General features: G+C 45.0%; 1 protein-coding gene across 1 annotated transcript; it reads left to right on the top strand.

Annotated features, from left to right (window-relative positions):
• The first annotated feature begins 5,561 nt into the window (after positions 1–5,561).
• Positions 5,562–17,893, top strand: MAPK1IP1L (mitogen-activated protein kinase 1 interacting protein 1 like). Its single transcript, XM_040601475.1, has 4 exons — positions 5,562–5,672; positions 13,463–13,490; positions 14,028–14,741; positions 15,219–17,893. The coding sequence occupies exons 2-4, from the start codon at positions 13,467–13,469 to the stop codon at positions 15,228–15,230; spliced, it is 750 nt and encodes a 249-aa protein (XP_040457409.1). The 5' UTR covers positions 5,562–5,672; positions 13,463–13,466; the 3' UTR covers positions 15,231–17,893.
• The last annotated feature ends 5,120 nt before the right edge of the window (positions 17,894–23,013 follow it).

The raw sequence follows: 23,013 nt of genomic DNA, 5'->3' as shown, positions 1-23,013 counted from the left end.
TTTATAGGAATCTTTCACACTTGGGTGACTATTGACTTGACAAATCCATTTGACCTAAAATATGACTAAGAAGTGTATTTGCGGTATGTTTATTAGTTCAGAAGTCTTTCCTGGGCTAATCTGTTTTCTGGCTGTACTCTTCCATCAGGCTGATGGAAAAATAAGACCCAGAGAAGGAAGTGGATTCTTAGCAGCGATCATGAAAACTGCTTTATTCTCGGGGCATTTTTGCATGGCATTAGCAACTAAAAGGCACCACTTCAGCACGGCATTTAAGCTATTTGCTGAATAAGGGCCTGAAAGCTGAAGGGGAGGAGGAATGACATGGGTGTTATTCCCACAGATCTTCCCTCAGAGCATTAAATGACTATTAGCCAATGTGGCAAGATTTTACTGTATTAAAGTTGCAGTGGATGAAATTTGTGCTCTTTTAATGGGGTAGCCCAAAACTGACAAGGCACTTGCAGCCATGAAGTCCCTACCTGGAGCAGGGAGGGGGAAGGTAAGGCACAAAACCTTAGTCCTGGCATGGAGTGAACTCCCTCAGCTGCACCAGGTACCTGGAAAATGTCCATTCCAGATCAGCATAGAAATGTTGGGGGAAAATACCCGCACTCCGAGAGATTCCTAAAACTACTGAAATTAACAGGTAAGCATCGACTTGGATTTTGTCTGGAGGATTTTTGGTCAGGTGCCAGCATCTCCTCAGCTGCTATAAACCTCCCAGATGTGTGAGTAAAACTAGAGCACCCCTGGAGCCAGGCTCTCCACCAAACCTCATGCAAGCAGAGAAGGCAGCTCTGCCCACACTGCCACACACCGCTGGCTCAGCTCTAGATGTAACACTTTCCACATGGTGTTTTGTACTGAATACTCATGTCAATAATTCATCACACACCCTTCAGTAGCACCTTTGTCATATCAGTGGCTTACAGATCCTTCACAAGCTCAAATGATCCTTACACACATCATTCCCTGAATTATTACAAGCCATTTCACTGTAAATGTGTTCTCTGGCACCAATCAGTGGATCATTGACCTTAGCAGCATGGCTACACCATCAATATACATCTGAAGTAGAGACATGAGCAACTTGGTACCGAACAATTAATTTCACATATAGAAATACATATGTCAGTGGCTGCGCAAAAAGTAGAGATCTCAAAGGCCCTCAGACAGTGTACAGAGAGAAGTGCCCAAGCAGAGAAGTGTCTTCTTAATAAACAAACAGATCTCAACTGCTTTGCACATAAAGGTAAAATGAAGCACAAAGATACAGTTGGACTCGATCTTAAGGGTCTTTTCCAATCTAAACGATTCTAGGATTCTATGATACAGCCACAAATGGCTTCATAGGGAAGTGATAAAAACCTGAGTGAGTGAGATTTAGCAATCCAGGCACATTCTCCCCACTGGGAGCTGCTCACATGACCACAGAGATACGCAGCAGGCATCCCCTGGCACGGACAGTACCTTCATACAGTGCTGGCCTTGCCTCTGGTGGGTCCCCAGCGGGTGAGGATGCAGATGGGACCCCACACTGCCAGCTGCCAGGGGCTTGGAGGCTTTGCAAGGGGGGGATCATTCCACATTTCTTGTCTTTCTCCTTTTCCTAAGGATCTGGCATTGCCTGCAGTCACATGGGACTGGAGGCCAGCCAGACCTTTGGTCTGTCCCACTATGACTATTCTTAAGTTTCTCCAGCAGGGATGCGGGTGTGTGCCTGCGTGTTTGTATGCGTTAGAGAATCTGGGCCATGGGGAAAATCAATTCTCCCCTCACTGCCAGGCCCAAGCCTCCACAAGCAAGCTACTCCTCACCTCTTTCTCCCTTGCTATAAAACCAGCTCAATTTACAATTACAAAATAAGAGTGCAATAAAATAAGGGGTTCTTTGATTTGTTTTTCAAGTTTTTGGAAAAAGACATTTTCCAGCTTGTCTCCACAGCAGTGAGCACTTGGAAACATGATCCTTCAGAGAACGAAGGGCCATAATTTCATATTATCATCTGCTTGTCAAAGCCGTGGCTGTAAGCCAAACAGCAAATGTCATAAAACTCATTGAGAAGCTGTGAGGTGAGTTTCATTGGTGTCACACAGAGAGGAATTTTCTACTTCTTACTCACTAAAGAACAAAAAGAAGTAGAGAGAGCTCTGTCTTCTGCTGCCTGACATAATCACTAGCTCCAAAATCTGAAAACAAATGCATGCAGTAGCTTGACACATGATCAAGGTTCTACATATCCACCACTGCGGAAAGAAAATGTACCCAGGAAATTCACTCCTTGTCACAAAAAAACTCATCTGTTAGTACCTAAGTGACTGCTGAAGTGTCTTCAATGACAGTTCACCTGCTCATCATTTCACAACAAGCAGACAGCAATGCTTCCTTCCCAGTTCAATCCAGTTTATCTCATGTCCTCAATAGGGTGCGTTTGCCATCCCAATGCACTTTGAACCAGTTTTATGATTTTATCTTCATGGCAACAAGCCTCTGCTTTGAGAAAGAGCACTTATTAACTAGAGACAGCGTCATTTTCAAAGTGATTTATTTTATGAGGGTTTTGAAATAAATGATCAGTCAGTGATTGGCCATAGGGGAAAAGCATATAAAAGCTTACCACATGCATTGAACATACCATCTGGTATCCTTTAAAATCTAGCTTCAGGGTGGCTCAGCTAATTCTTCAGAGCACATGATGTTCACAGTGCACAGTGAAGCATGAATACAAAAGCTGAGTGACATCGCCCAGGAAGAATCAACACTGTAACTGAAGCTTAATATCTTACATCTCACTATTCTAGCCCATCGTCAGAGACTGGCATTTTTTTAACTAAAACTGACATGACATTCCATAGTTTTAAACTCGTTACAAAAAATAAAACCTAATCCTTTTATTTTCTGGTTGGATAAAAAAGGGATGCCTCCACTGTGTCTCAGTTCCTCCTTCTGACTAGCTCATGTAAGAGCAGGAGGTACAAAAAAGATACTGTTATTGTTCTTCTGAATTTATTGTTTGTGGCATGTACAGCCCTCTGGGTGCGATAAAGTTTCCTGACTCTGATGCTTGTCACATTTCAGGATCTGTGTTATTGTCCCTGAAAAGTATTAAATCAGACAATTTGGGTATTGTCTGTTGTTCTTCAACCCCGAAGTAAAGGCTAAGGCAGGCAATTATGCTCGAGTTTGCCACTGAAAGATGAGAGAGATGTCGACAAACTGGAGGGAGTTCAGAGGGGGGCCACTGGTGTGGCTGGGGGGCCAGAGGGTATGAAGAGATGTTGCAGAAATTGCGGTTTTGAGCTAGGAGAGAGGGTAGGAGGAACTCACCGCAGCCTCCAGCCACCCAGAGGGGTGTTACGGAGCAGGCAGATGCTTCACAGAGGTATGTGGCAAAAGGACAAGCAGCAACAGTCACAAGATACAGCAAAGGGAAGTCTGACAAGATGCAAGGAATAATACAGTGACTGTATTTAGGGACTGCACTGAACGTCCAGAGAGGTTGTGCAATCTCCATCTTTGGAGACACTCAAAACTGACAAGGTTTGAAGTTAGCCCTGTTTTGAGATGCAGGTTAGACCGGAGCTTCTCTCCAACCCAAATATTTATATGATGCTGAAGGGAAAACAAAGTGGCCTGTACTTGTAACATACAGGCAACAGTGCAGGCCCTGCAACGTAGACCTGTAATAAAGAACTGTCCTCACATTATTATACCAAACAGCCTGTCTGAGTAATTTAAATAATACCACAGCAGGTCCTACACTAGAGGCATGGAAAATAATGCCTCTTACTAATCGTAAGCCAAATTTCTTTCACACAACTTCATTGTCTTCCTTAAGAGCTACATACAAGCTCTAAATTTGCAATTTCACCCCAACTTTTTTTTCTATTACATAATTCAGAGTGCAAAGTAATGTCTTCCAATAGGATGTGGCCAGGGCTTCACATTAGGCCCCCTGAGTCCAATTCCTGGCACTAAGATGGATCAATTGCACACAAATTATGTAAAGTCATGTCTGCAGCTCTTTTTACAACTTTAAGTATATACGTACACACAGAGGAAGAGCTGCCTTTGCCCGAAGGAGGGGAAAGCTGTGAAACAAATAAATGTTTGTGCAAAAATTCATCATCCTTTCTGCTTCTGCAGAAAGGGAGGTGACATTTATTACACATCAGGCGATCCTAATGTGAAGGCTGGCTGGTAAGTTTATTGATTAAAAGTGCTATTGCCATCCCAGTTTGAGATTTAAAGTGAGGCAACATCACCGTCATCGGCCGTATGTTTGCTCATTAATTAAGGTTTCTAACTACCAGATTGCTCAGGAAGAAACATCATGCTCTGGGGACTCCTGCTGTCACTGCTGGCAAACCAGGACCCAACAGCAACTGCCCGCGGTGGAGCCCTTTCTAGGATGGAAAAGTGAAGGTGAGCTGAACTGCTGTGTGAGAAAGATTGATTTCATTCTTACTTGCTTGTTTCTTCCAACAGGGCCATACAAGATATGCTGTTTCTACACAAACTCCCAGCGATCGCTGTGCTCAGGAAGGCGGTTGTGACATCAGCCTAAATTTTCCATGGTGTTTAATTAAATTTGGAGGGAGCTGATTAACCAAGTTACCATGCCGTCATGGGACTGGGTCTGTAGTGAACGCCCATTTAGTTTTAGTAGTGATGATTTATGCAAAGAAATAAGTAAAAACGTTACAGTTTCAGGCCTGTTGCAGCTACCATAGCTGCCTGGGGCCTGCCCCTGCTGCTGCTTTTTCCCAGTTGCTTCAGAAATGGCAGAACAACGACCTTGAGAAGTACAAATAGATGTGCAGTCACAAGGGGAAGGGCGCCAGCACATGGAGCATAACCATTGGCATGTGCTTGGCATCTGCTCGGCATCGCCCATGCCCGCGTTTCTGCTGAGTTTAACGGAATAATCTGTGTATGCAAACGCTTGCAGGATTAGTGTCATAGCTTGGAGGGGCAGGGCAGGAAAACGATGCTGTATATTTAGTTCTCCTTACTACAAGGGTCTGAGGACATGAAGGTAAGCAGGGAGATGTCATTATCTGCGAAAACCCGCCAAGTTATCTGGTGTGCTGCCCATCCCTTAGGTCTAAAATGCTAAAACTGTACGTTTTGGGTAACTTTACATAAACCTTGGTGGGATTTTGTGCTAGCTGAGGGGAAAGCGGCCAGCCAAGCCAGCAAAGGGCTCGAGGTCACCCTCCCGCCGCTGCAGACACCTTTCGGTGGGCGGCGGGATGCCTGTTGCCAAGTGGCCCCGCCGCCCGGTGCCCCGAGGCCGGTGCCGGGCCGGGGAGGGGCCGCCTGTCCCTGCGGGGGCCCGGGCTGTGGCCGGCGCCGGGCGGATCCTGTCAGCGCCGCTGCCAACCCCCGGCGCGCGGGGGCGGGAAAGCTCCACGTGACCGCGAGGCCGCGCGGCGGCGGCTGGGGGGGGTAGGGGGTGTGTGTCACGTGGCCCGCAGCGGGTCGGGCGGGGAGGGCGCGGGCGCTCCTCGGGGGTGGGGCCAAGCCCGGGAGCTTCCGGACGGCGGGGAGGTGGAGCCTGTGACGTAGTTCCGCTTCCGCCTGGGCGTCGGGGTGGCGGTGGTGCTGCGGGCCGCCGCCTGCTGCCTCGCTCCTGGCCTGCGCCGCGCCGCGCTCCTCCCGCCCAGGTACCCGCCGCCGCGCAACGGCGGGCTGCTGCCCGCCCGGCCCCTTAGCCAGCGGGAGGGAGGGCCGGGCCGCTGTGTGGGGAGGAAGGGGAGGGGGTTCCATCCCCCACCTCGGCGGCGGGGCCGTCCCCCGGGGACTGCCGGGCCTCAGCTGGCTCTTCCCCCTTCAGAGCCTCGGGAGAAGCGGGTGGGGAGGTGCCGCCTCTTCTCCCGGCCCCGGCGAGCTGCGGAGGGGTGGTACCGGGGGGTGGCAGGCCTCCCAGCAGGTAGCCTTCCCCGCCCGGAGACCCGCCGCCTGGGGAGGGCCAATCGCTTCGCGGGGCCGGTGGCGGCCTAGTGGTTACCGCCGCTCTCCGTGCCGTGGGGCTGGCTTCGCTGATGCTGCAGAGCAAAGGAGGTTCCTTTGTAGAAGATCTGGTTTACGCTGTAACAGTGGTAGCTACTGTGTCTTGACTGGGCAAAATGTTATGTTGGCTTTATTGATGCTAGATGGTCGTCATCCGTAAATGACTAAAAATGAACGCGGATCGCACATAAATGACTGTTTAACTCAAAGGTTCTTCGTTAAAGAAGGTCTCAGGCAAGTCGATTTTTCATAGTTTATGAGAAGTTGATTCATTTTATCAAATGTTAATATACTTAAGGTAGCTACTTACAGGGAAAGCTAGCACTGTGTGGTATTAAAGGGCGCATTGCTTGGAGAGATATCTGACAGGTTTTTATCTCTGAGAGGGAACTTGTTTCTAGGTAGATTCCATACAAGACAGTGTTGCTCTGATGCTGTTCAACCTTATTGTCAGTGGATGTAAAACCAAAGGCTTTTTTTTAAAAAAAAACACTGATACACCTTGAAACTACCCTCTCCTAGACCTATGGAGACCAGTGGCTGATGCAAAAATTTGAGGTAAATATCAAGCCAGGCCTAGAAACCTCTTTTGATATTCTTGAAACTTGAGTTCATTCAAGTATGTTTTAACAGTGCCAGATCAGCATGTGAAAGATGCCAGCCATATCCATGCAGTGGGTTTGGAGCCTGAAAAGCAGTTATTACTGTATCCTGGAAAAGAGCCTCTGTTCAGAAGCAAAAAGCTTTGTGACGTTGTCACATTGATGCTAGAACTGGAATATGACATGCAGTTTTGGTGGTTTTATTGGTGGGGGGCACACATGCACCAAAAACCCTCCAGTGAAGATAGGAGATAGTCACTTACTCTTGGGGTCAGTATGTTTATTTCATCCAAAACAAAAGTAATTAAGCTGATAATTCCTGAGTATATAGCTTTGATAGGAGGAGAACACAGGTATTCTTTAAATAGTTTTTATAGCTAGTTCAGGAAGACTTCGTAAGAATTGATAATTGGAAGCTGGATAACGTGATGAGCATGGGGTCTGTAGTGCTAAACAAAGTTTAGAGGCAACTATGGAAGTTATGTTTTAATTGTTCTGAGCTGCTGGACTAATAATCTTTTGCAAGATTCATGGGGTAGGATGGTGCGGACAGGAATAATCTTGCGTAGTGGAGACTCACTGTTCTCCGCTGATTCTGTATCACAGCTGGCACATGAACAATCCACCTCAGAAGTGATATATGTCTGCTGGGTTTAGAACCATCTGCTTGTGATGTGGTGACCATCTGAAGTGATTAGGTCTGGTCTTGGTAGGGAGGCAGCTGTGAAACTGAACGGCCTGTCACGGGTGGAAAACTGGAACAGATTACAGTCTTTTATGGCTTTGTATTTTACAGGTCTTGGAAACTGATAAGACTTCTATTTTGAAGATTTATTTTTTTTTCTGGTAGTTGATAAGTTATAGCAAATGCAACATTTTAGTTGTCTGGTCATAATTAAATCTGTCCTGAAAAGGTGAAAACTAAAAAGCTGACTACTGTCCTTTTTGTTAGTCAAAACAGACATGGGAAGGGGCAAAAAGATCACCAAATCTCATCTAGCTACTAATGATATAACCGTTTATTTTTTTATTTTTTCCCCTCCTTCTGTCTGTTTACCAATTGTCTTTATTCTCCCAGTGAATAAACATACAGGTCAAATTAAATGATTGTGTGGTACGCAGGCGCATCAGTGTGGCTGCTGAGAAGGCATTAAAGATAGGGAAAGGCCAGCTATAAAATGTTGATGTTTAATGCCTGAAGGTAGAAGCTGCAGGAATTTGCATATTTTAGGAAACATTTAGAAGCTGTCTAAGATTTGGTCTCTCTTCCATTTTATCTGTATAGCTATGTTGGGTAGTTATACTTATGTGGGCAGAAATCTTGTAGATGAGGTTATGCTGGTAGGTATTAGTCATGTTACAGTGACAAAAGAACCTCTTTGCTGATAGAGCCATGCCACCCAGTGGAAATGCAGCAGAGCCTGTTGCATCTAAAAAGCATTTTTTCTGTGTTTGAAAAATGATCTTGGAGACGGGAACTAAATCTGGCACATCAAGTGTTTGGAAAATGTCATACAACTAAAAAAAATGAAAGCAGTTGATGCTTAGTTTTGGAGAGCTTTATTAAAAGAAAGTGATTTGGACAGCTCTTTCTAATGAGGGTCCCTAAGGACTGATGATGGATAAAAGTCAGGAAAGGCAAGAGTATGAGAAAAAGTACTACTACATCCATCCCTTTCAGTTGGGCTGGATGTGATCAGGGAGAGTTTAGAGCTTAAACACTGTGGAGCTGTCTTACTGTGGAAGCTGTTTAGTAGGACAGCTTTAGTATGCCACACGTAACACCACACTTCCAGAAACTTTCCAGGGCTTTCACAGACCTCTCTGAAAATCACCAGTTGGTCTTGAACCCTGTTGGTAGAACTAGCCAGCCGGTGCTGTGTTGGAGGGGTGCTTCCCAACCTTTCTCCAGCCTGTGGCGTGGAGCTTGGCATGCTTGCTTGTCTCACCTACCTGCTGTTAATTTTTGGGAGCAGCTCATGTGTCCAGGAGAGCCTGGACTGTGGTTTGAAGATTTTGCTGTGTGTGCTTTCTGGGTAGGTGCAATGGAAGTCCTTCATGCCCTTTCATCACTCTTCAGGATAAAGGATTAGAGAGTTTCTGCTCCTGGATGCCTTTTTTGCAGACATCGGTGATCTCTGTCTATCCCTGGCTTCAGTTTGACACTTCTGGCCATATGCGTTCTCAGAGGTGGCTGGGAAATGGTGCTCTGACCAGTGGTTGGGAGCTGGCAGGCTCTGCACTTCTGGAAAGCAGGGGATGTTACCAGGGGCGGTGGCCTTCAGAAAACAAAGGAAATCTTATCTTAGGGCACAGTGGATGTGAGCAGGACTTCGGTTTGAGTGCTGCCAGTTCTGTAGTCTTTCTACTCCCTGCCAGATTACTTAAATTCCTGAAGCCTTCTCCTTCCACTCACTCTTACTTCCCTCAGCTCCAGGAAAGAATAATTTGAAGTAAAGTTTAGATGTGGCAAAACAGACGTCTGTGACATGAATCAGCTTTTCTCTGCTTGTATCGATGCTTCTAGGAAAGCTTGAAGAGAAGATGGGAGTCGATTTGTTAACTGTACTGACACTAAAACTCTAGTCAAGAGCCATTCAGTACATTTTTCTAAAATCTTGAGCCCATGCATGATGAGTAGGTACGTGAAAATGGAGTTACTTGGAGGTCTTCTGTCTGACAGTGTCTCTCAAGTCCAGTTTGCAAGCATCTGAATGCCTTCGGCAATATTCTTACAAATATAATTGATATTTCTGTAAGGTTTTGATTGAAATTCTTTATACTAGTGTTGTAGATTTTGGATTTAAGTACAAATTAGTTCATATATTTTCTGAATATGTCTAATGGTAATTTTCAGTTTCCTATTTACTAATTGAAGGTGGCAGTACCCAGATGAAATGTGTGCTTAAAAAACGTCCCTGAAGTAGGCCATCCTGTCTGCGAGAGGATCCTTGACATGCTTGGCATTGGCTCAGTAATGCCAAATGTTGCCAACAAATGTTGCTCTTGTCTGCTTGCCAAAGCAAAAAAGCCACTAAATCTCACTATAAGCTATGCTTAACTACACTTTTTTTTTTAATAAGTCGCGCAGCAGAATTGTCTCCTTAATTTTCATGACACAGAAATCTGCTGACAAATATTGGGGTTATTTGTTGATATTTTGTAAGCAGGCCTGTTTCAACTGTATTCATTCACAGCTTTGACTTGAATTTACTACTCCCTGTCACTTTTCTGACAGATCATGGGATTTTCTTCTGCATTCGCCTGTAGGTCTGTTCTTTTCTTCCTTCTGTCCCTTGCAGCATATGTTCTAACTTCTTCTGTGGGCTTTTTTCAATCTCTTGTAGATCTGTTTTTCAGTTGGTCTTATCCCATCTCTCCATCTGCCCAAAAAAAGGATGATTCTTGTGGCCTGTTCTGGTGTTACTTTTTGTTAACCTGGGTTTGTGTTTTTTTTTTTTTCTTCTTTTTTCTTATGAATACATTTACATGCATACCTCTGTAAAAAGTTATTTTTGTTCTTGTCTCTATATTAATGATTGATTACCTATATTTTGTGGATTATATTAGTTTCTGTGTCTGTATAGGTAAATTGAAGTACAATGCCACTAAAAAGCACATACCAACTTGTGATTATTATTGAGTATGGTTCATTGCAAAAAATAATGAATTTTAATGTAAGAGGTATCTATTGATGAGAAATTGAACTTTTTTTGGTAGATGTCTCTTGAACAGCTGAGCTGTTAATAATGGGAGCAAAAACTACCTTCCAGAAGTAGATCAGTTGGTTTCTCAACTTTAAACAAGTAGTCATTGATCATTGAGCACAAATAATGGGCTGGGCAGAGAACGGATCGAGAGCAGCCCTGAGGAGGATCGGGGGTGTTGGTGGACGAGGAGCTCAGCATGGCCCAGCCCGGAAAGCCAACCGTACCCTGCGCTGCATCACCAGCGGCGTGGCCAGCGGGTCGAGGGAGGGGATTCTGCCCCTCTGCTCTGCTCTGGTGAGACCCCTCCTGCAGCTCTGTGTCCAGTCTGGGGCCCCCAGCATCAGGGGGACATGGCCCTGCTGGAGCGAGTCCAGAGGAGGCCACGGAGATGCTCAGAGGGCTGGAGCCCCTCTGCTGTGGAGACAGGCTGAGGGAGTTGGGGCTGTTCAGCCTGGAGAAGAGAAGGCTGCGGGGAGACCTGACAGCACCTGCCAGTACCCAAAGGGGCCGACAGGGAAGCTGGGGAGGGGCTTTTTACAGGGGCCTGGAGTGCAGGACAAGGGGAAATATTTTTAAACTAAAAGAAGGCAGATTTAGGTTAGACAGTAGGAAGCAGTTCTTTACTGTGAGGGCGGCGAGGCGCTGGCACAGGCTGCCCAGAGCAGCTGTGGATGCCCCATCCCTGGGAGTGCTCAGGGCCAGGCTGGATGGGGCTGGGAGCAACCCGGGCTGGTGGGAGGTGTCCCTGCCCGTGGCAGGGGGTTGGAACTAGATGGTCTTCAAGGTCCCCCCCCAAACCAAACCAATCTATGATTCCAATTTGATCAGTGTACCCCATCTGACTTAGGTATTTGTACTTACTTGAAGGAACTACTGCTGTTGTAAGCTAATGTTGAAGCTTTAACTAACCTTCAGATTCATACAGTTAGGCAGTGATTTCCACCAGGATGCTACCTTTGTAGATACGTATTTCTTAAAAGGTTTACTTAAATTATGAAGTGTCACGTGGAAGTTCACTGTGTTTCCACAGGGGTCTAGGCTGCTCAGTGTGGTCATACATAACTTGGGAAATGAGATGAGTGGTGTCTTGTTGATATGAAGCCATTCAGGAAAGTAAGGATTAGGTAATAAATGACAGGTACAATTCAATGTTGATAAATCTGATGTAATTCAGAGTAGATAAATGTATAGTGGTGGTGCATATAATTTCATATATAAAATGATGGGCTGACCCTTAACACTGAGGAGTGAGATATTGCTACAAAAGTGTCAGTTCGATAGTAATCAAAAAGCAGATGAAACATAAAGAAGTATTAGGAAGGAAATAGAAGACGAACCAGAACATAATTATGGAACTGTATAAATCAGTGATTATCCCGCACCTTGAATTCTGCGTGGTTCTTCTTGTCGTTCATCTCAAAAGGTATAAAAGAATTGGAAAAGCCTCAGAGAGGCAGTGAGAGTAATCAAAGGTATGGAATAGCTGCTGCACAAAGGTCAATGAAATAAGATAGAGCTCAGCTTGGAGAAGGAACAGCTGAAAGAAAATGGTAAAAATCTGTAGAATAATAATCATCATGGACAGTGTGGATAAGAATAGACTTACTGATTTCCTCAGCTGCAAGAATGAAGGGGCAACAACTGAAACTAGTAAGATCTCAGGTTAGAACAGAAAGAAGGTGCTTTTTTATATAACAGATAGCAGCCCTGCGGAGTTCCTTGCTAATGGATGTTGTAGGTATGAGTGGTACAACTGGATGTGTTTGTGGAAAAGAAATTATTTGAGGTTTATTATTCCATAGAAATTGCCTACAATTTTGGAAGACTCTGAGCTTGGAACTGTTGAAGTATCAGTTCTTGTTATTCCCTACTGGTCATTGTTGAAGATAAGATGGGATGCTGAGCTAAATGGCCCCTTGTTCTGAATCAGTACTGTCCTAAGATTAGGAAACGGTGTAGGTAGTCTTCCCTGAAACTGTACAAGTTTATTACTCTAGTTTACATGTGCATTATTTGCATTATGTAATTTATAACCTAATGAAGCTTATACACTTGTTTGTCATAGGCTATCTATACAAACCTCTGTCCTTGAGACCGATCTCTGTGTTAAAAGTGAGGTCTTCACCTTCAACAAGAAAAAACAAGGATTGTTTTTCATAGGGGTCAGCTTGACAGTAGTATTTGTACTCTTGACTTATATTTAGTATTTTTCCTCCTCTTATGTTCTTCTCCTTCTCCCACACTCTTCCTTAAAACCTTCTGGCTGCACTGGGACATGTGCACCTATTTCACCTGCTTGTGGTTGTCTGTTAACAGTTCTTCGCCTCTAGTCAGTATTTGTTGTCAGTTAATCAAACTGACTATAACTTCAGCTGCCCTTTTGTATGGCTGACAAAGCCAGTCAACATTCATTGTGGTGAAGCTCTGGAAAGCTCTAAGTGCTGTAGTTGCCTTCATAAAAAGATAGCGTGACTCACTGGTCCCTATAGTTGATGTTTCTTGTAAGGGTTGAAAGGTTAGAAGTTAGGTACACGTTAATGACACCTTTGCAATGTCTACGTTCAGTTAAGGCTAGCTAGCTGGAGTCAGTGAACGTAAGTAAGAGCATCCGCTACCGTTAGTATGTTCGGAAGTAATTGGAGGCTAAAGCATCAGCCAAGTATAGTTCTTTTATTTCTGACAATAAGGTCTGCATGGGGATTTAATCATGTTTTGCTTTTGATGCATTAACTTCACCTGCAAGCAGCCTGCTGTACCTTTTCTGAGTCCCAGTTTAGAAAAGTGTGACTGCTTTACAGGCGTCACTGTCTGGGTAGGCTGCCTACTCAGTATGAAAACTTGAAATACTTTTTTAGTGTAATGTGACCCATTTATGTTATGTGTTGGTCCTGTCTGAGATGGGTAGAGGCTGAAGACTTTCATTTTCATGAGAATTTTATCAAGAGGAAAGTATATGGGTGGCACGTACCTGTGTGGGCCAGAGTCATTAAAACAAGCCACTGTGAAGAGGCACTGCCAGTTCAGTACTTACTGTGGTTTAAATGAGACAAATGTAGAGTGTCTCATGAACTCTTGCTTGAAATACTTTTATTATTTTCAACAATTTTCACTTTATTTTGCCTTACTTTTCAGCAAAATGTCTGGAACTGATGAATTTTCGGTAAGTCACAGTTTTTCTTTCCTGAAGGTCAGCCAGTTCTGGTACTTCATTCTAAAAGTTGACAACCTTTTTCAAGATGAAGGGGAGCTTACAGTGTGAGAGGCTAATTCTCCACTACTGCAGTTGTGGTGTTTTCCTTTTGGGCAGATATAGCAGTCTTGGTTAAACATACAAAGCTGCTAGGTGCCTTGTGGTCTCTCCTGCTGTGCTATTAGCAAAGGAGTTGTGCTTTAATAGGGTCAGAATAGCTGTAATGGAAATCTATGAAAATCTTTTCAGATTTGCACTGAACTTGCTTATTGCTTTGTGTGGTCGCTTGCCTTTTATCTTTGGTTTTCTAACTGCAGCATGTCAGAATGCCTCTTCTACCTTAATGATAGAAGCTGCACAAAAATTAATGTAATCGTGTCTGTGCAGCGACAAAGAGCTCTTCTCCTCCCATTTTGGCAACTGAAACATATACTCGTAGTGGGTGGATGTCTGCAACTAGTAAGTCCAGTAAACATTTTACATTCTCACTGATGCTTTATCTTTTAGTTGGCAGATGCTTTACCAGATCAGTCACCTGCTAAAACCTCCAAAGTGAGCAGTACAAAACCTGGTCAACAGCCTGGTCAGCCACCGCAGGGCTGGCCAGCTTCGAATCCTTGGAACAACCCAAGCGCTCCCCCTATGGCGCCAACCGGACTGCCACCAAATACGTCTGCTTCCAGTGTGCCATTTGGACCTCCACCAACAGGAATGTATCCTTCAATGCCCCCTGGACCGCCTGCTCCATTTCCTCCTCCTCCTACTGGACCCTCTTGCCCTCCTCCTGGTGGTCCATATCCACCCCCAACTGTGCCAGGTCCTGTCCCACCAGGGCAGTATCCTCCACCAAATATGCCCTTTCCAGAGCTTCCAAGACCTTATGGTGGTCCAACAGAGCCAGCTGCACCTCCTGCTCCGGTTGGGCCATGGGGATCCATGCCCTCTGGAGCATGGGGACCAACAATGGGAGGGCAGTATCCTGCACCTAGCATGCCATATCCACCCCCAGGGCCATATTCCGCTCCTACCCAGACTCCAGGGGCTGCACCGACAGTACCATGGGGTACGGTCCCACCTGGAACATGGGGACCTTCACCGCCGGGTCCATTCCCTCCACCCACAGGATCATATCCAGCTCCAGGACTCTATCCTACGCCCCCTAATCCTTTTCAAGTGCCATCTGGTCCTGCTGGTGCTCCATCAATGCCTGGTGGTCCCCATGTGAGTATTAATTTTGGTCTCAAATTACTCTAAAATGTAATACTTTTAAGTGTGGAAATTGAGTAGCATAAGACCTATTAGTGCAGGTAAGGGATTTCAGCACATCTGGTTTATTCCTGTAGTGGGTGGAATGATAGCCAACTTCTTAAATGCTTAACTAAACATACTAGAATGTTAAATTATATCAAGTTGGAGTGTGTCTAAGCATCACATTACAGTGGTCTTCCACTCTGTAGAAAGCCTTTTCTAAAAGGCCAAAAAGAAAGGGGGGGGCGGGGCAGGAGGGGAAGCCTTGTAGTAATTTCTGAAAGAGAAAATACTCTGTTCTCTGTAATCTAGCGAGATTGCTTCTAAGGCACATAGGGAGGGAATAATAAATTATAAAGATTAATTTGGTTTTAATTAAGAACTTCTGTAATTGTGAATTAACTGCTTTGTGAAAAGCCTGTATTGACCATGAATTATTGTCTCTTGCAGCCTTACCGTTGAATACATTCTGGGCAACAAAATACTGTAGTTTTCCACCTTCATCCACTACTTACAGAGATTTTTACAGTTTTTGTTTCAGTAATGTTTGGGGCTATGAAGAATACTTGCCTTCTGTATGTGCATTTGAGGTATGAAGGAGCAGTTTGCGTAAATTTACCTTGCTCATATGCTGGCATAATCATTTGGTTTCAAAGTGAATTACGAAGAACATATATAAAACTAACATCTGTAGTTCTTATGTTGGCAAGTATTCCTTGAAAAGACGGGAGTTGCCAAGTAAGGATTATAAAGAATCTGGCCCAAGGACTTAAAAAAAAAAAAAGTTAATTCTTAAGTTTCCATGGATGCTTTAAGTCTTGTTGCCAGACTTGTACTGGTCACTGAATGGATGGATAGTCATATTTTGTCTGTTTTCAGGTTATTCTAAAATGTCAATAAAAAGTGTTTCAAGGTTTTATTCAAGAAATGTAATTTTTGAACATGCTACAGTAATTCAAACTAAAGAGACAGAGCATGAGAACTTGAAGGTTTTCTCAGCATTTTGTATATATTTAAAACAATTGCTCAGTCTGGGACTACGGAAGAGAAGATGCGCATTTGAAATACTTGGTCTGACTTGTCAGCACACTGTTCGTGTTCACAAACAGGCATTTATGTGCAAATTTAATAACCTGAATGTGCAGTTAACTTTGAATCGACAAATGTGAGTTTTATGCATGCAAATGAGGACATCATTTTGCCAGTTCTCATTCTGTGGTGGTTGGAAGTTTGGCTTGGTCTATGTAAAGAGAAACTGATTCCCACTTAGGTAAGGTACTTCCCTATTTCTAACCTGGGTTCTAGTCATTTAATATTTGACTTTGCTGCCGGGTTGCGTGAACTCGGCAGACTTTTTCAGAGTCCCTGGAAACTGAACTTGAGCTTAAAAGATCAAAAAACCCAACCTCATAATTCCCTTCCCGGCAGTTTCTGGCATGGTGTTTAGTTCCATCGGCTACAAAGATCCTTATTGCCACAGTTGAGAACGAGGAGGTCTCATTGGGGCTCTGCTGAGTATCATAATGGGGAAGAGTCCTCTGCTCTCAGCTGTGTGTCTGCATACCTCACTGAGTAAGTGTAATTTGGGAGTAATTGAATGTTTAAAAGCCTGTGCACTGCTGTGTAGCTGTCCCCCCTCCTCCCCCCTCTGAAGGGACACTACAGTAAGTTTTCATATTCTTGCCATATCTGTGCAAAGAGCATGCAAGGGATTTGCTGCAATGCTAGTTTAGTGTTATTGAGACACACAGCCATGTGTCTGTGAGAAGTTCTGGCACTCTTTGTGGTACTTCATAGCCTAGGCTTTGACCATGGACAGTTTGTTTCATCCCCAGCTGGGGATATCCTAACTTAGCCGCTGTAAGTAGAATTAAGAACAAATTTTGCTTAACATGGTAGTTTGTTAGGGAGTCTTTGTATCATGGAACTGTGAAAGCGAGTTAATTCTCTTCCAGTACCTTATCGTGGCTTCCTGCATGCATGTAATGGACTATCTTAAAAACAAATGGGGTGACCTGGTGGTGATGCGTGTTAGTAGTCCTAGCCTTTATGGCAAAGTCCTGCAATATTTTTGCAGAAGGCGGCAGTCATCTTAGCTGTGCCTGTTTTACTCTAACGTCACAAAAGCTAATAGCAGAAGTATGTGTATTTTTTTGTTTTAGGGAGACAGTACTGAAGCTGAAGAAAAATACTTAACGTTTCAGCTTAAAACCTGGCATCTGTAACCCTAGAAATAGGAACAAAAAGTGAGTCTTTACTAACCTTAAATAAGCCCCAGCTGCCCCCCAAACAGACTTGGCTTAGATCTTGGCAAGACTAATTAAAAATTAACATAAGAGAACATTGACTACATTTGCTCAAGTGCTTTTTTTGATACCTGCAGCCTTAGATGATAAATCAATGTAATGAAAAAACATTTATTCCAAATGAACGGATCGTGCAGTAGCAGCACTCCAGTTTGAAATTGCACTGGCCGTATGTCTTTGCAGGGAATGGGAAGAGGTAGGAAAGGATAAAGCAAGTGTAGCAAGTAATGATTTTTGGCAAGGGGATTTGTAAAAGTAACTAGACTTCTAGGTTCTTCCTGAAATAGGCAGGATTTATTACTGGAACATTTAGGCTAAAATTCAGTATATATGGGATGTTTTTCAATGTATATTCGTATTTCTTGAGATCATAAAACCTGTTTCATAACCCCTTTGTTTTTGTGAGCAAAGTTCTTTGCATAGCAGTGAAAAGGGTATACCTGTTAATCTATCGTGTAAAAACTCAAGTTGTCACTATATACCGTGTAGTAACTTTATCACATGTTATGTCAAGTGTGAGCAACTTCTGGCCTGAAGCTTTTGCAATGGAATTTGTACATTTCTATGCATCGTTTGAGTTAAATTGCTGAGAAGTTCGTTTTGACTTGTGCTTTGAGATTGACATACTGCATTTGTTTACAATATGAAATATAAGCAATCACATCTTTAAAGTATAGATTATCACCTGCTGCTGTATTTTCTTTAGATGAAACAAATATTGCTGTATGATAGTGAGAAGCTATAAATACAGGATTTGATATTTTTTTGAAAATGCTGTCACTTTTGTATAAGATTAGACATTAAACGTATTTTCAAGACTGTGGTGTTCACTGTTTTTCAATTACTGCTTTTGGCATGCTTGTGTAGACTTTTGCCTTGAATGAATAGTAAAAATAGGACATCCTTGATTTGCAAAGACTGAATATAAAATCAGAATTACTTGACTTCTGTGTTTTTCCTCTTCCTTTTGTGAATTTTTGCAGCTTGTGCATAAGGCATATTAAATGTGGATGCGACCATTGCGATATTGTAGCATATCAGCCTCGGGTATTGCCTGTTCACATAAATGCCCTGTTAAGAGGAAAAAAAGTAATGTGATCTTGCTTGTTCTAGAGGAGGAATGGGGCTTAATTTTTTTTACCTGTGAAGAGTGTGGTGTGCGTTTTTCCTGGCTCTGGACAATTCCTGTGCTAGGTTGACTCGTGGATGTGGTAAGTGACCCACAAACCAATGTTTTCATACGCTTGTCAGGAGTTTGATGGGGCAGGGTGGATAACTGAGAAACTCCAGGGCTTGGCAGTTGCGTGAACTACAAAGTTTGGGCATCGCTCATCACGATGTTTACATTCTTTGTATATAGTGGCCTGCAGTATGGTTCACACTGAGCTGGCCAGTGCTGCTGCCTTTGCTCACACCTTCAGCCTTCCAGGAAGGTAAAAATGGCAGCAGTGAGCAGTAACAAGTGGAAACAAAAATATTTATCCACTTCAAGGCTTAGAAAGCAAGCTCCTCTTAGACTGCACACCAAATGGAATCCTTACATCTGTTAATAGAAGAAACGATACAATGTCTGGCCAGTGCTTTATCTTACCTGTTTGGCTGGGGGGTTGTCTTCTCCTCTGGATTTCTCAAATGAATTGTCTCTTGCAACTGTTTTGCATTGGTAGAGATGAAGACATGGGTGTGCTGGTCCTATTATGTTAGCTGTGGACTGCCCTGCAGACCCAAAAAATGTATTTGAATTTTATTTTTTTTTTTTTTTGGGGGGGGGGGAGGGGGGGGGGGGAGCGGAATCCAACAAGTGATACTTAGTGATACTTACCAACATAATTCTTATGGGAGTAGTTTTGAAAAACTGTTCCAGGGGTCTTGCAGAGCGGGGAGGATGTGCAGAGGTAGATCCATGATGTAGGGTATGTTAGTTCTGGACTGCTGTTGTGAAGGCAGACGGCTCAATTCTCTCCAAGCAAGTTCAGGCCCCCTTGTGTGTGGAGGCATGGATTCACTGGCCAGCCTGTTTCCAGCCTCTCTGCGCTGTCCAGAGGGTGAGATGTTGATAGTCCTGAGCCTGTGTGTAGTAAGAGCCCTTAGGTATCTAAGTAAGGACAAAACTTACCATAAATATTTTTCCTTAATGGTGTCTTTCCTGTTTATGGAGTTAAGCACAAATTGCAATTCCCAGAATGCAGTTCCATATACTTCAAACAGCCGTTACTTACTGGGCACGTAATGGATTGGTGTGTTAAATGTCATCTGGCAAATCAAGAAATGCAAGTTGCAACTTTAACAGAAGCTTCTAATCAGCTAGGGCATGGTGCCAGGTTAACTGTCACTGCATGACACGAGGTGGGGTGCTTACCCCAGGACATCTGGAGAAAGATCTGGAGCGGCCTTGTGTCGGGACACGCTCTGTGGGCGGGGGCAGGTATCTGTGAGGCTGAGAGCGGGGAACTCCGCGCTCGCTGGCCGGCTGCTCCCCAGGCGTCACCCACCCCTGGGTCCGTGCACGCTCGTGCACAGGCAGAGGTTGTGGTTCTAAAGGTGCCGCTGGGAAGAGGGCCGATGGCTATATAGACACGACGCTTGCGCTTTGCTTTATATCAGCCCGGATTTCCCAAATCCATTTCCAAGGTAGTTGCAGTGGGAGGATCACCCATAACTTTTCCCTCTGCTCTCACAATTCGGGGGGATTTGAGTTAACTGATCTAGAAATGCACGTGCATACACACGCTTGTTAAGCTGCTAATGGCAGGGTGAAGTTTTTTTGATCATATCGCCTGCAGAATCAGGTGTGTGGGAGATGCAGCGCTGGAAGCTGTGTGCACCGAGGCAGCACGCTGTTGGGAGCAAGTACTCCGTGATCTCCCGGCCGAGTTGACCCATTTAACGACGGTGAAGGCAGAAGAATGGCGACTTTGTATTCCCTGTGCGGCTGATCGTAACTTAGGGTAAAGTTAAGTTACACCTAGATAAGTAAAAAGGGATAGTCAGTGTATATATATATGTACGCTTCAGCTCTGTAATATCACTTTCCAAAGGGTACCCTCCCTGCTGAATGAGAGATTGGGAGATAAAATAGCAATGCCTGTGTTTCTGTCCTCTTTCCAACTTTCTCATGACACTCAGCAGGGAAGGGCCGTGCTCAGAAGTCAGCCGGCACGCCTTTGGGTTTCATTTCAGGTCCTACTTCTGTTGTCTGTGCAAGATCTTACCTGCTCTCGCAGATTCATGTTCTTGTGGTGATTAGGGGGGGAGTTCTTGTAGCACTTAACCCTAAGAACTCCTGCATCAAGCTCTGCCATCAATCACTGGAATTGTTGTGCTTGGCATTAATGGTGGCATAATACACATCTCCCTATCGCTTCCCTATCTTTAAACCAGATAACTTCTCTGCTGCAGCCCCGTGTGCATCCCCCAGAGTTCTGCTGGATGGGGCAGAGGAAAAAGCTGCTGCTGCTGCGGGGAGCAGCGTGAACAGGACAGTGGCCCTGGCGAGGAGACACTCACGTTAGGCTTTAGTTGTGGGAGGAGCTGGAGCATGTGTCTGCTGTAAGCGTTTAATGTCGTGCTCTGCGGAATGACTCGTTTCTCTGAGCTAGAAGAGGTGTCCTAGGGAGGATGAGCTATTTCAGTGGTTCAGGGTTGGCTGCTGGGGGGAGGCTGGGTAGGTGGCGGGTACCTGCTGTGCCTTACTCTGTTACTCACTGTCTCCCAGTGGTATTTAGGCTGGAGCTGGCATCCTCTGTGTGAAGCAGGGGGAAATTACAGCTTGGGTTTAAAGAGGAAAGCTTCCTGCTGGTGGTGGAGACTGTGTCCTAACACAAACACCAGCTCCTATTGCTGCAAACTGGGTGGTGGCAGGAGTTTAAGTGAGAGGTTCAGACCAGCAACAAAGAAACATTTTTCACCATGAGGACAGTCAAGTGCTGGGGTGGGTTGCCCAAAGAGTGGTGCAGTCTCCGTCCTTGGAGGTTTTGAAGGCTGGCTGGATAAAGCCCTGAGCAGCCTGAGCTGACCTTGGAGCTGGCCCTGCTCAGAGTGCAGGCTGGGAGCTGCCCGATGTCCCTTCCCACCAGAATCATGCCACGACTCATCAGATATTCACGCTGTTCCGTGTCTGATTAAAAGCAAACATGGAATTTGTTCTTCAAACAGATGCAGAAGGTGACAAACGACTGCAGATGTCATTGGTGACTTGTTGGTCTAATTAATGTGGTGGTGTTCCAGGGTAGCTCTGTGGCTTCTGATGGGAGCCCAGCATGTGCTAACGAGGGGTGATCTCTCGGGATATTCCATTCACTAAGCTGTTAAAGGATAATGAAAAGTAAAACTGTATTAGGGTGCCTTTTCACAAGAAGGGGCTTGATTTGCACGATGTGAAAAGCTTCATATAGTGCTTTGTATGACAGAAAACATTCAAAAGGGTTTTGAATCTGGTGCTTTCTAATTTGCCTGCGTTCCCTTTAGTTGCGCACAGAGAAGGCAGCACAATATCCTATTTTAAGTTTGCTTAGAAGGGGGAAGAATTAATGCTTTGATATCCTGGTGCTTGTTCTTGCTGCGCAGCGCTGGAGTTCGTTGCTGCTCCTCAAGGAGACAGAGTTGATGATCTTGAAAGATTTTAATACAGGCACTTCAAAGTCTTAGCAGCTTCCACGTCACACTTTCATGTTCGCATTTCAATCTGGATGCTGTCCCCATTTTCCTGCTCCGAACGCTGAGCGTGAGTAACACAGTGTGACCTGGAAGGTAGGGACGATCGCATCAGTAGGTCCGAGCTGCCGCTGCCATCCTCCTGGCCTTGGTGCTCACCTGTTGGTCTGTACTGGCTGTCAGAGTAAGTAATTGTTAAAAAGAGAGTGTCTGTGGAGCGACACCAAGCAAAAACCGCTCTGAGTGGCTCAAATAAATCAGATGCTGGAAAAATGAGCTCGTGGCTGTTTGAAAGCAAAGCCTGGTGTGATCCCTCAGGGGTTTTTTTTGCTCTCCCAGCTGGGAGCTGCCCATCCACGTCCTGGTGCCGTCAGGAGAGGGCACTGCTGCTGCTCTGGGCTCCCTGGCAGAGGCGGCTGCGGTTGGAGTTGATTATTTTTAACACTGAAGTTGATAAAATAAAACGCTCAGCAAGGTTTTAGTGACTTACAGCGCAGTTCAGGAGATGGTGTTGTAAGTTGTGTCTTCGCACTGACTCGTATTAGAGGAACACAGACACATGGTACACCAGAGTTAAATCTGAGCCCTGTTTAGTGGAAGTTTTCATAGGAGAATGAATTTCTGTGCTTTGCAAAAATCTAGTCTCGAAAGCAGCAAAGAATGAAATTTGGCCAGCCGGCCAGGGACCCTCACAATGCTTCCTTTACTCTTCCCCATCCCTGGTTTGCTGAGCTATGGTAAAAGCCACCCATTGCAGTTAGACTCGATGATCTTCAAGGTCTTTTCCAGCCTGAATTATGATTCCATGCTTGCTGTTGTAATGAAGCTATTTTAAAGTAAACCTTTCCGAGAGGTCAGGATTGCAGCTGCCTTTTTGCAGCTGCAGCCTGAACAGTCTCGTCTGTGGCCTTTGTGTTTCCTTGCCAGCCCCATACGTTCAGCGCAGCATCGCGTGGGGCTTTCGCTCTCCTTGTCGAGCATCTTTCCTGGGGCACAGCCGGCTCAGGGCCAGTGGGGAGCAAGGCTTGGCCAGGGGAGCCCCTCCACGGGTGCTGCACTCAGAGCGACAGCAGGGGCTCACCCCAGCTTTGGTGGGGCTGGGCTCGGACCGGTTCAAGCCCCTCCTGCAATGCCACGCTAGTCCTTTCGGCTTTGGGGGCTGGATTCTTTTCTTGTAAGGTTGAATGAGGGCTGCGAGTTTGGGCAAGCAGGCAGCACAGCCAGGAAAAGCACCAGGACCTTGTCATTCTGATGGCAGCAAGCCAGGGGAGTCTTCCTCTTCGTCT

This window comes from Falco naumanni, chromosome 7, assembly GCF_017639655.2.
Source record: "Falco naumanni isolate bFalNau1 chromosome 7, bFalNau1.pat, whole genome shotgun sequence".
NCBI classification, from domain to species: Eukaryota; Metazoa; Chordata; class Aves; order Falconiformes; family Falconidae; genus Falco; species Falco naumanni.
The sequence above is the reverse complement of the archived record's forward strand: the minus strand, read 5'-3'. Positions and strand labels throughout refer to the sequence as shown.

What these genes read in the sequence shown, in the direction of transcription:
- MAPK1IP1L (XM_040601475.1), top strand. Translation starts at nt 13,467, where the DNA reads ATGTCTGGAACTGATGAATTTTCG. An exon ending in CTGGAACTGATGAATTTTCG is followed by an intron (nt 13,491 to 14,027) that starts GTAAGTCACAGT and finishes TTTATCTTTTAG; the next exon opens with TTGGCAGATGCTTTACCAGA.